Source organism: Mustela lutreola, chromosome 14, assembly GCF_030435805.1.
Source record: "Mustela lutreola isolate mMusLut2 chromosome 14, mMusLut2.pri, whole genome shotgun sequence".
In the NCBI taxonomy this organism is placed as follows: Eukaryota; Metazoa; Chordata; class Mammalia; order Carnivora; family Mustelidae; genus Mustela; species Mustela lutreola.
The window spans coordinates 50,974,214-50,986,010 of NC_081303.1; the positions used below are offsets into that span (position 1 = coordinate 50,974,214).

General features: G+C 52.3%; 1 protein-coding gene across 2 annotated transcripts in view; it reads left to right on the forward strand.

Moving 5' to 3' along the window:
- MFSD4A (major facilitator superfamily domain containing 4A) overlaps positions 1-8,474 on the forward strand; it is a 30,405-nt gene extending 21,931 nt beyond the window's left edge. The window contains exons 7-10 of one of the 2 annotated variants that reach the window (XM_059146954.1): positions 273-420; positions 3,693-3,763; positions 5,091-5,113; positions 6,245-8,474. In XM_059146954.1, coding sequence (XP_059002937.1) covers positions 273-420; positions 3,693-3,763; positions 5,091-5,102 — 231 coding nt within the window. In that variant the 3' untranslated portion in view covers positions 5,103-5,113; positions 6,245-8,474. Of the gene's footprint in view, positions 1-272; positions 421-3,692; positions 3,764-4,992; positions 5,114-6,244 lie in introns of both variants that reach the window. The other variant, XM_059146953.1, reaches the window with a different exon arrangement.
- The last annotated feature ends 3,323 nt before the right edge of the window (positions 8,475-11,797 follow it).

Consider the following 11,797-nt stretch of genomic DNA (forward strand, 5'->3'; position numbering starts at 1 on the left):
TTGAGTGTGATGACAGGCCTAGCGGTCTGGACGGCCCCTTCGCCGCCCCCTCCCCCAGCCGCCGCCCTCCGTTCAGTTCCCGGGGCTTCCTCCGCGGAGCCCCGCCTGGGGAAGGTGCAGTTCCCACAGAGTCCACAGGGAGGCGTCCTGGTCACACAGCGCCGCCCTGGGGTCAGGGTGGCCCTTTCCAAGTCAGGAGCCCGAGGCCCCCCCCCCCCCCCCCCCCCCCCGCTCTTCCCGATGGCTAACAGCCTCCGTCCTTACTGTCCAAGGTCGGCGTGGTGATGACCTTCCTGGTGCTTCTCGTGTTCTCCTACAACGTCGCCTTCCTGTTCGTGGGGACAGCCAGCCTGGGCCTGTTCCTCAGCAGCACGTTCCCCAGCATGCTGGCCTACACGGAGGACATTCTGCAGTACAAAGGTGGGTGGCCAGAGGTGCAGAGCCCCCAGCGTCCTCCCGGGCTGGGTGCCACGTCCTCCCGCCTGGCCTGCCTTTTCGTGGTATATTCCGGCTCCTTCGCTGTTCTGCCCCCTCCCCGAAATGCAGGGCCCCCACTAACCTCCGGACTGGGCTGGGAGCCGCTTCACAGGTGGGCCCACGTGGCTTGCAGCCCTCCACCTGGGGCCCCTGACTTCGGGGCCCTGAGAAGCAGTAAGCTTCTCGTTCCTATTTTCTGTTTCCCGTGGTAATGCCTACTGACCCGCAGCTGGCGATCATGGCTGTGCTGGAAATTCCGAGTCCCAAGACCAGGGCAGTGATGGCATTGGAAAGGGGTTGATCACTGCTCAGTGACAGCAGCTCCTGGCTCCACTGTGCTTCTGGGTGTTTTTGGAAGCCTAGAGGAGTGGAACAGCGGCTCTGCACTTGACTTAGGGTTATGACGATGGGGTTCTTTGATGTCAAAACCCTCAAATTCTCTCCACTAATCTTCCTCCTCTTTCTGGAGCCTTCCAGCTGCACATAGCAAAATATCTTTTCTTAAAATGAGTTAATTAAAAATAATTATGTTTCGAACACTTAATGTTACCCGTAGAAGCCACTAGAGTGTCCTAGGGTGTCGGAAAACCCAACGTCAAAGAGGAGTGATTTCTTTAGGGGAGGTGTGGTGCGGTTGGGGGTTGGGGGGCAGAGTCATAGAGCCAAGACCAATTCAGCTACCCACAGTAACAAGAGATGGGAGGCCTGGGTCCTGGAAGTTTAAGGATGATCTCCAAACCCCAAGTGAGTAAATGACGCAGAAAAATAACGTGGGTATCCCATATCACACGGAAGATCCCAGAGTTCTAAGTGGTCAGCTAGCGTAAGAGTCTAGGAGCTCCTGGCTGGTTCTGTCCATACAACATGTGACTCCTGACCCCGGAGTCGTGAGTTCAAGCCCCACCTTGCTTGGGCGCAGAGCCTACTTAAAAAGAAATTAATGAATGAACTAAGCCAAATGGAATAACAGTAATAATAACACCAGTTGGTATTGGTTGATTCTGCCTGCAAATGATCTCTCAAATCCATTTTCTCCTCTCTCACCATCCCTGCCGTAGTTCAGGCCTTTCCCAGCAGGTGCCTGCTTAGAATCCTTCACGGTGCCCAGCTTTTCCCAGCTTCTGATGACCTGCCTCCCTGCCTTAGCAGGTCTTGGCCTGTCCCCTTCGCGTTCGCCTCCCTCAGTGGCTCTCAATGCTGCTACAATCACCTGGAGCACTTGTAACAAACCCCAAGGCCTGGCCTTTGTTTCCACAACATTCGATGGAACGGATCCAGCCGCTAGGGGCTCTGAAGCGCCGCTGGCCTGGGACCACTTGGGAGGCTGTCCCCTCTGCTCTGCTGCGGAGGGTTCCCTGTGAAACAGAGCCGGCCTCGGCCTTCCTGGCTTCCTGGGGGGCTCTTTTCCTTTCTCACGCCTCCTCCCGTCCCGCTGCTTCCCAGGGCCTGCATGCTAGCCGTGGTGAATGACCTGCTGTTCTCTGCCCGGAGTGCCCACTCTGCCCTGTCCCTGCCCACCCCTTCTGGAAGCTTCTCTGAACTCCCCTTGGAAAACTGTACCCTTCCCCTTTGTATCTGCCTCAGCTTCTGTATCTGTGTCCTCTCCTCGACGACATGCTCCCTGCGGGCCCTGGAACGTCAGTCCTGCCTGCACGCTTTCAGGCTTGGTGATCTTGTACGATTCCCTTTTCTTCCCCTTTCTGAGCCTCAGTTTTCTCATCTACAAAATAGGGCGCACGTACTTACCTGGAGGATTGTTTGTGCATTTGAGGAGATGTAGAACACTTGACTTAGCAGCTTAACCGCTGCTCAATCTACATGTTAACTCTAAGTCCCCTGAGTCCTCTCGGTGTTCAGCTTGGCACCTGCCGCACAGAAAGTACTGGAGGGTTTTCGAGTGAATGAGTAGAACAGACGTGGATGCTACTGGAATTCAGAGAAGGGAGCGACCCGTGTAGAATCCACACACAGCTTCACGGAGTTGATGGGATAGGAGCTGGCCCAGGATCCGGAAAGGCAGAAGGAGAAAGGAAAGGCATTCCAGGGAAAGGTGGGGGGCAGTGGACAGGGTGACAGCAAAGGCAGAGAGAGAGACCAATACAAGCCAGTCTGCAAGAAGACCTTGACGCCCATAGTCAACAAAGATGATCTCTGTTTTATTCAAAAAACACTAAGCGTCTACTATATGTTGGCCTCTGAACTAAAATTCGAGGCACAGTTCTGTCTCCTGGGTTTGTAGACAGACAGTGGGGGACCTGGAAGAAGGGCGGGGTGGGGGGGTTGCTGGGGGAAGTGGAGGAAGAGCAGCTTAATGCGGGTTTGGGGCCGGGGGAAGAGTGCTGGAGGAGGTCTAACGGAGGGAGCTAGAAGATGAACAGCAGCTTGGCAGATGCAGAGAAGGAAGGGAGGCCGGTACAGCGTGCCAGAAGCTGCCTTCCAGCAGGAGTGGGCAGCGGGAGGAAGCCCGGTGGTTCTCCCGGTGGGAGGGAGAGGAGGAGAGATCGTGAGCAGGGGTGAGAGGTGGCTGAGCTCTCTGCAGGGATTATAAAGGGCCCTGCAAACCCCCATGAAAGCCTGGGAACTCAATCCTGAAGGGATGAGACTGAGAGCTGGCGGGGTCTCGAGGGTTCGCTGTGCACCTGCACGAGGCTAAGGACGTCCCTGTACTGCATAGGACCTCCCAGAGGGCAACCCTGTGGAGGTGTTTGTGCCCATTTTACAGAAGGAAACTGAGTCCTAGAGAAGGGAGAGAACGAGCCTAAGGTCACAAGGCTAGTAGCCCGGGGCCTGAGCCAGACTGGGAAGCTTGGACTTGGAAGGTCTGTGCCATGTTGCCGGAGGGAGCAGAGGTGTGGTCATCAGGGAGGCCATCCGTCTGCCCAGGGCAGGTCAAGAAAGCTTTCTGGAAAGGCAGGTGGCAGTCAGATTGGGAAGGACCCTTCCTAATGCCAGGCTGAGCAACTTGGAATTCACCCCCAAGATAAACCTGAGGACTTCAAGGTTCTAGAACCATGAAAACGTCGTGACAGCAGGACCCAGTTACTCCCACAGCCAAGTTAAGGGCCAGAGTGTGAGAAATCTGAGAAATTCGAAGTAGTCTTCTCAGGCCGTCGCACCATTTTCCGGAGTCTTCCCAGAAATAACTGGGGTTATACCAGCTGACTTCTGTCTCCTTAATTTGCCTTGACTGACCCAAACCCTTCTCTTCGGGTTAGGCTGTGCGACCACAGTGCTGGTGACAGGCGCCGGAATTGGCGAGATGGTTCTCCAGATGCTGGTTGGCTCGGTATGTGGGGAAGCTCGAAGGGAAGGGGCCAGCATTTGGGGGGGCCCCCCTCCGAGCGGGCGGGAGGCTGCAGCCAGCAGCTGTCCCTTCCCTGAAGGTCCCGCCCAGCAGGCAGGGCCCGCTCTGTGACCCGTTTCTGCCTCTGAGCCAGCTTGGAAAGCCGAGCTTCCGAATGTGGGACTTGGAGATGGGAAGGCATGGAGGGTAGAGTCCAACGCAAACACAAGGCCTGTCTGGGAGCGCAGCCAGTGGGGCCCCGTGGGAACGTTCGTTAGCTCCCAGAGCCTGGGATGGGACTGATGGAGTCGAGAGTTCGTTTCCCTCCCCTTCTCATTCCACTGTCCCCACCCCACCTCTCCTAGCCTTTGGCCACCCTCCACGGGGCCCAGCTGTCCTGCCCAAGTCCCGCCCCGATCAAGGGCCAGCCCTCCCGCTTCTCTTCAGATAGACCCATGTCTCATCTGCTCACCAGGGGGACAAAAATCTGATATTTATTAAAGAGTATAAGGCATATGTATTGATATAATTGTCATTGTCCTTCTTCCAAAGGGGGTTACTGAAGGTCAGGTAAATTAGCAACCTGCCCTCGGTCAGCCCGACTTCTAATAAGTAACAGGACGCTCAAGCCTAGGTCTCTCGGTCTCCCACATGCCCTAATCACAGCCCTCCTTCTCTCTTCTGGTACCCTGCCCGGAGGGGGAAGGTCTGTGTCGAAATGACGTGATGTCTGGGGTTTGCTTCAGTGAAATCTAGGGAAGAAGTGGGGCGGGGAGGGGGGAGTACCGAGGAAGTTGGTGCTAATTGTTCAAGTCAGGTGATGGGTCCCTGGGAGCTCCATATGCTCCTTCAGCCTCTGTTTTACATTTTCCGTGATAAAGGGACACCCATAAAATCCTCTGCAAAGTCTGGGCAGGTCTTGTGCATAGAGAAACCCTATGCTCAGACTTTTAAGGAAGAGATGGAGATTTCCAGAAGATCCCAGACAAGAGCCAGCAGGGACGGCAGGGGTCATGGGATCCAGCCCCTGCCTCAGAGCAGGATCTCTGCCTCCTCCAGAAACATAACCTTGAAGCGAGGCCAAGGTGGCCCTCCGGCCCATGATCCTGCCCATCGGGGTGGTGCCGGGGCTGCAGCCTGAGAAGCCTGCGGGGGGTCAGGGAGAGCTGCTGCCCGCTGTCCCCCTTTCGTGCGATGGTATGACGGTCTGTGTCTGTTCTCCCCTCTGGCAGATATTCCAAGCTCAGGGCAGCCATAGTTTCCTGGTCTGCGGCGTGATCTTTGGTTGTCTGGCTTTCACCTTCTATATCTTGCTCCTGTTTTTCCACAGGATGCATCCTGAACTCTCATCAGGTAAGGAAAGAATCTGTGTCTACACAAGAGGAGGAAAACGGGGGTGGGGAGGGGGGAACCGTGAGAGATGCCCTAGATCTTAGCTTGCCACGAATGCTATTCTGTTCCAAGTCAAATGCAAGGAAATGTTTATTTTTCTACAGCTTCCTTTCCCCCTCTTCCTGCTTTGCCCTGCGATTGTGTGCGCTGGATGCTTAGGGCAGGAGGGAATGGGATAGGCTGACTCATGCCTTCTCCAGGAGGAGAGGGGCATGGATTGTGAACTTGGCTTCCTGCGTCCCACCAAGCCATGGGACCACGGGCCAAGAATCTCTTTCCAGCCCATGCGGGGCCCTGAAAGGCAGAGTCTGCCTCCTCGGCTGGAACGCGGCCCAGAAGCCTAATTGGCCATCTCTTTGCAGTTTAGGATTTTGACTTTTGTCCAGATTTCTTTTCCAAAAAGAGGTCCTTCGGGCCAAGCGGCAAAGGAAAGCTCCTTCAGGGCAGAGATGCCTCCTAAGAATAGTTTTGGTTCCTGGAGACCCCAGGCAGGGGAGTCCCAAAGCTATTTTCATATCCCCGAGCCTCCCTGCCTCCCAGCCTTTCTGCCCAGAGATCTCAAGGCCCCAGCAAGCGTATCAGCTCTGCATGGAGCCAGTTCTTAAGAGAGCATGCCCAGGCAGAGCCCTCATCCTCTCCATAAAAGAAAAAAAAAATTACAAAAAAAGTGGAACAGGTATCTGCAGTCCTCTCTCAGCAGGCGGCCACTCAGTTTAAAGGCCCAGAAGACCGATGGGAGGCCCCCAGTCAGCACTTGGCTGTGGCCTTGCTCCCCAGGTGGCAGGTACCGAGCCTAGCGCTAAGCAGGAGACTTCATTCAGGTTCCAGAAATGTTTCCCGAATTTGCAAGGAGCAACACCTACAGAGTTCCCTATTCAGGGGAGACAGAAAGTCACCTCTGTTCCCCAAGTCCACACTAGTCTCAACAAACTGCCTCCACCAATGGTTACTGGTTCTGGTTTGCCATAACTAGTGAGTCTGCCTTTGGACTTGGCTCCCTGCCGAGCCGTAGAAAGGGCAGAGGAACAAAAGCCTGGGAAAGCGTTCAGAAGTAATCGTTGCTGCCACACTACCTGTTTTTTTCTCTCGTAGTTCCTACCCAGGACAAAGCCCTAGGGATGGAAAGCTCAGAGTGCTACCAGAGGTAAAGCTGGGTGAAGGGGCCCAGCGGAGACCGCCAGGCCCTTGGGTGCCAGCACAGACCGAAGTGTTCCAGACAGCCGGGGGAGGCCGTGGGGGCCATCTCCCCATGCCTTGGCTGGGATCTTCTCCACTAATCCTTGGTTGGGTAGAAGAGATTAAATTGACTTCTGGTACCTGGATCCTCCTGGGGCAAATCATTAGAAGTTTATGGGATGGATATTCAAGTTCCCTTCCTCTTCCCTGGTTTGGACCTTTAGTCAGAGCTGTCCAGGACACCCAGATGGGAAGGAGGAAGACAGCCACACGCTTCACTCCGTTGGTCTTCTCTTGCATGGACCATGCCCCGCCTGGGTTTGAAGATCACTTTTAGGTGAAGTTTGGAAGTATACGTTGAAATTGTGAAGTTCAAAGATCATGGCTAGATGTAAATATATTTTAAATTGGTCGAAAACAAACCCCAAGCTCTTCCCTGGCATGCTCAAAGGGTGTATGTGCTTTTTTGTTTTTGAGAGTCCGAAGTCCCTCAGATTCTGGTTGCTGCAATCAGTAGTTCATTTAACATCTAAAACATCATAAGGAAAAGTTAGATCTTGCTATCTTTGGGACCCTAATTCAGTGGTATGCTGGGCTAGCTCCGACTTGCCTTGTTAAAATTTCATTTCGAGAGCTGGTTGTTACACACAGCCATTATTCAAAATGAAATTACAGAAACTTACAACTAATTACATTAAAAACAAAGGTCATAACCACTCAAAACTCATCACTTCCTTGAGGGGTTTTTTTTTTGTTTGTTTGTTTTTTAATCTGTCTTGCATCTGTGTATCGGAAGGGTGTGCTTCTGAGCATCTCTTTCTGACAGCACTTTCAGGGATCACGTGTTTGGTGGCTAGAGATCGGCCACGTGGGAATATTCATCCCACAGAAACTGGTAAAGGCTATGATCCTGGCTCTTCTTCTGCGCCCCCTCCTGCCCCCCAAGAGCCCACTGTTAAACATCCACCAGCATACCACTGCTAACAACCAATGCTAACCGCCCCGAAGTTTCCGGGAAAATGGGATGAAGGTTCTGTTTTTCTGGACTGCACTTCTAGAAGGTGGAAAAACAGCACCAGAACTTCTAATTTTAAAACTAATTTTAACTTTCCATCGTTTATAGAGGAAAAAAAGCTCTTTATACCGTGTCAGCTTGTTTCCTTTAACAAAAAGCCAGGACTGCAGAGCCATTCAAACAGTGCAGCACACCGGAGGAGACCTCCTGCCCTGAGTGAGTCCCCTAGTAATGCAGAGGGTGTCCCCAGCCCGCCACTGGAAAAGGGCTGAGAGCACCGAGGCGGCCGTGGGTAGAGAGATGGCTGTCACAGCAAGTGTACATTCGTTTACCTGCAGGTTCTCTGTGTCGGTACAGATGTACGGGTATGAACGGGGAGAGTGCAGTGAGGTTCTCAGCAGCGGGTGTAAGCAGTGCACCCCACACGGACAGGTGTCTCCCAGAACTGTAGCATCTGTCCTGTGAGCCAGCTCCACTGGCACCCTGTGTGCTGGTGGGACTCCAGGGGGAACCAACCTGGTGGGGGCGTCCGCCTCCCCCTTCAGCTGCGTACGTGACCCTGGGCACACAGATCACGGACGCTCTTCCGGCCTGGCTTTTATTTTTTTCTTTTCTTTTTTTTTTTTTAAATCTAAGTGACATTTCTAAAAGCACGTACCCTACCTCAAAGGACTTCTGTAAGAAAGTGACTTTGTTTGAAGCAACGATTATATGGCTGACAGAAAAACCGCTTCGTCAACGTTAGCAATTTTTATTCTTAAAACCTCCTCGTTAGCAGCTCCAGAATTGCTCCTAGGGTTGGCACATATTTATTGTAAGTCAGATCCAAATTCGTTTTGAAAGCTGAGGGTCTAGGGGTGCTGTGTTAAGAAGATCTCTAAATACTTTGCTGGCTGCCAGACTTAAATTTGCACTCAAACTGGAGGGATCACTGACCTGGACACAAAAGAAAGCAGTTGTATTTTTCTTGTGGTTTTTCAAAAACAGCAACAAAATCCTTCCTTTTGATACAGGTTTAGAAGAATCACTGGCTTTATCTAAGGTGTCATGATTAATTTAAGGATATAGAAAACAAGATTGAAACAAATCTAAGTGTACCTTTCCTGAAATAAAATATTTTAAATTTAATAAGTGTGGTATCCATTATGGACAATGGATTCTTTTATATGGAGCCCAGAAACAAATGACCAAATATTTCCCGAAGAGTGGCCTCCCTCAAACCGTAGGTTCACATGGCTGATATTTTAGAAGAAGCAAAACTCTTAGGAGTGAGAATCACTGTTCCCTTCTATATATAATCAGAATAAAGGACGGCAGATATATTTTCATATCACACTTCAAAATCAGTTTCAGAGCAAGGAGGGCTTTTTAAATGGTCCTCCTTCTTCTAAGAGTGACATTTCTGAGCGCGGGAGATCATCCCGTTCTCATTCTGTTCCCAGCTGTCCCTCTGCTAGTCAGAGGCGGGACTCTAATCCACCCAAGTGCTGGCCTGTCACTGAAGGAAGACAGAGTGGTCTAGAAGTCTTTCAGAGGATTCCTTTATTCGTTTTTAAATGATTGATGGAGAACCTGCTGTGTTCAAGGCCCTGATTAGGCGCAGAGATAAAGCAGAGCCTGAGCAAGGGGTCCCTGCCTCCCGAAGGCTCACTGCAGCGGGAGGCAAGCGGACAAGAACGTGAGTGGGATAATGGAGTGCCACAGAGGAAGAAAAAGCAGCGGGGGGAAGGGAGTGGGAAGAGGGACTGTCAGATGCTCTGAGAAGCCTTCCCAAGGAGGCGTTGTTTGAGCAGTGATCTCAGTACCGGGAAAGAGCCTGTCGCTCGGACACCGGGCCGGGGACAGGGTGAGTGAAGGGGTGTTGGCCAGCTTGGGTGTGTTGTCCCCTGAGGAGCAGCCGGCAGGTCAGCGGGGCTTAAGTGCAGTGGGGAAGGTGGGGACAGAGGCAGGAAATGGGTGGGAGTGGCAGCTAGGGGCCGGATCCCACAAGCCACGGCAGGAGTCGGATTCTGTGGTTTCTATGTGAGCTCATTGGGAGTTGCAAGCAGACAGGGCACATAGTCTCATTTACACATTTGTTTTTTAAAGGTTTATTTATTTATTTATTTGACAGACAGAGATCACAAGTAGGCAGAGAGGCAGGCAGAGAGAGAGAAAGGGAAGCAGGCTCCCTGCTGAGCAGAGAGCCCGATGCGGGGCTCGATCCCAGGACCCTGGGATCATGACCTGAGCTGAAGGCAGAGGCTTTAACCCACTGAGCCACCCAGGTGCCGCCCCTCATTTACACATTTTTTTTTAAAGACTTTATTTATTTATCGGGGCAGGAGGGGTGGAGAGGTAGACAGGCAGAGGGAGAAGCAGACTCCCTGATGAGCAGGACTTCATCCTAGGACCCTGGGATCTTGACCTGAGCCCAAGGCAGACGCTTAACCCACTGAGTCACCCAGGTGTCCCTCATTTTTTTTTTTTTTAAGATTTTATTATTTGACGGAGAGAGACACAGTGAGAGGGGGAACACAAGCAGGGGCAGTGGGAGAGGAAGAGGCAGGCTTCTCACCAAGCAGGGAGCTCGACACAGTCTTGATCCCAGAACCCCCTGGCATCATGACCTGAGCCGAAGGCAGATGCCTAATGACTGAGCCTCCCGAGGGCCCTCCTCAATTTACACTTTTCAAAAGTAATGCTCTGGTTGTTGTGTGGGGAAAACCGTGGGACTGGTGTGAGACCAGGCCACCAGCAAGGACATAACTGCCTAGACTATGTAAGACAGGATGATGGCTAAGACAGTGTTGGTAGCATCAGAGGTAGTGAATATGACTGGGTTCAAGCTGTATTTTCAAAGTCAGGATTTGCTGACGGATGGGGTGTGGGTGTGAGGAAGGCGGGAATCCAGGATGATGCCAAGGCATGTGGCTTGAGTTACTGGCCCTATGACGAGGCCATTGACCACTGAAGAGGAAGGGGGTAGCACTCAAGAGTTCGGTTTCAGGGGCGCCTGCGAGGTCAGTGGGTTAAAGCCTCTGTGTTCGGCTCAGGTCATGATCTCAGGGTCTGGGATCCAGCCCTACATCAAGCCCTACATCTGGCTCTCTGCTCAGCAGGGAGCCTGCTTCCTCCTCTCTCTCTCTCTCTCTCTCTGCCTGCATCTCTGCTTACTTGTGATCTCTAATAAATAAAATATTAAAAAAAAAAAAAAAAAGAGGGGCACCTGGGTGGCTCAGTGGGCTAAAGCCTCTGCTTTCAGCTTGGGTCATGATCCCAGAGTCCTGGGATCGAGCCCCACGTTGGCCTATGTGCTCGGCAGGGAGCCTGCTTCCCCTTCTCTCTCTGCCTGTCTCTCTGCCTATTTGTGATCTCTGTCAAATAAATAAATAAAATATTTTTTTTAAAAAAGAGTTCGGTTTCAGACATGTTCATTTTTTGATGCTACCTTGGGTATCAAGAAGGCTGGGGAATTTCAAAGTTAAGAGCTTAAAAGCTGGAGCGCCTGGGTGGCTGTGGGTCAAGCCCAAAGATAGAAATTTCGTGGCCACATACATTAATAGCACTTAAAGTCCTGGGACTGGAGAAGAGACCATCGAGAGAGAGAGACTCTAGAGAGACTGGAAGCTTGAGCCCTGGGGTTCCTCAACACCTAGAGGTTAGAAGAAAGAACCCGGTCCAGCAGAGCAAGTGAGAGAAGCCAGAGGAGGAAGTTCAGGAGGCACTGTGGTTTTCCTAGAAGGCATCCTGAAAAGTTATCTCGAGGAGGAGGAAGTAACCGGTGCTGCCAGGAGTTCCAGTGAGGACTGAGCATCAGCCGCTGGCCTGGGCAACGCGGACAGTGGCCTTGACGCAGGGTTTCTGGCAATGACGACGACGGCGCCATATTCAGTAAGTGGGAATCCCGACGTCAGTGTGATGCTCCAGCAACCACCTCGACGCCAGGGCTTTCCATCCATTAGAAATGATGTCTCCGTTTCGGTTTTCATGCCACCATCCTCGGAAGGTAACTGATCCCAAAGGGCGTCCCCTTCATGGACTCGGGTTACAGGGCGTATCTCAGTGCTGTGCTTTCCAGAGACAACCGGTGTGAACGCCTTCCAGCGGCTCCTGATTCTCTCCCGCCTGGAAACGCGAGCTCTGGGAGATCACCCGCTGTTAGGCTAGAATTTTGTCATTAGAGGCATCTAAAAAAACACAGAAAGTGCAACAAAATGGCCCTGACGCTTCTCAGGAGAAGGAGTCCACAGGAAGATTAGAAAATGGTGGACCAGGGACACCTGGGTGGCTCAGTGGGTTAAGCCGCTGCCTTCAGCTCGGGTCATGATTGCAGGGTCCTGGGATCGAGTCCCACATCGGGCTCTCTGCTCAGCAGGGGGCCTGCTTCCCTTCCTCTCTCTCTGCCTGCCTCTCTGCCTACTTGTGATCTCTGTCTGTCAAATAAATAAATAAAATCTTTAAAAAAAAAAAAA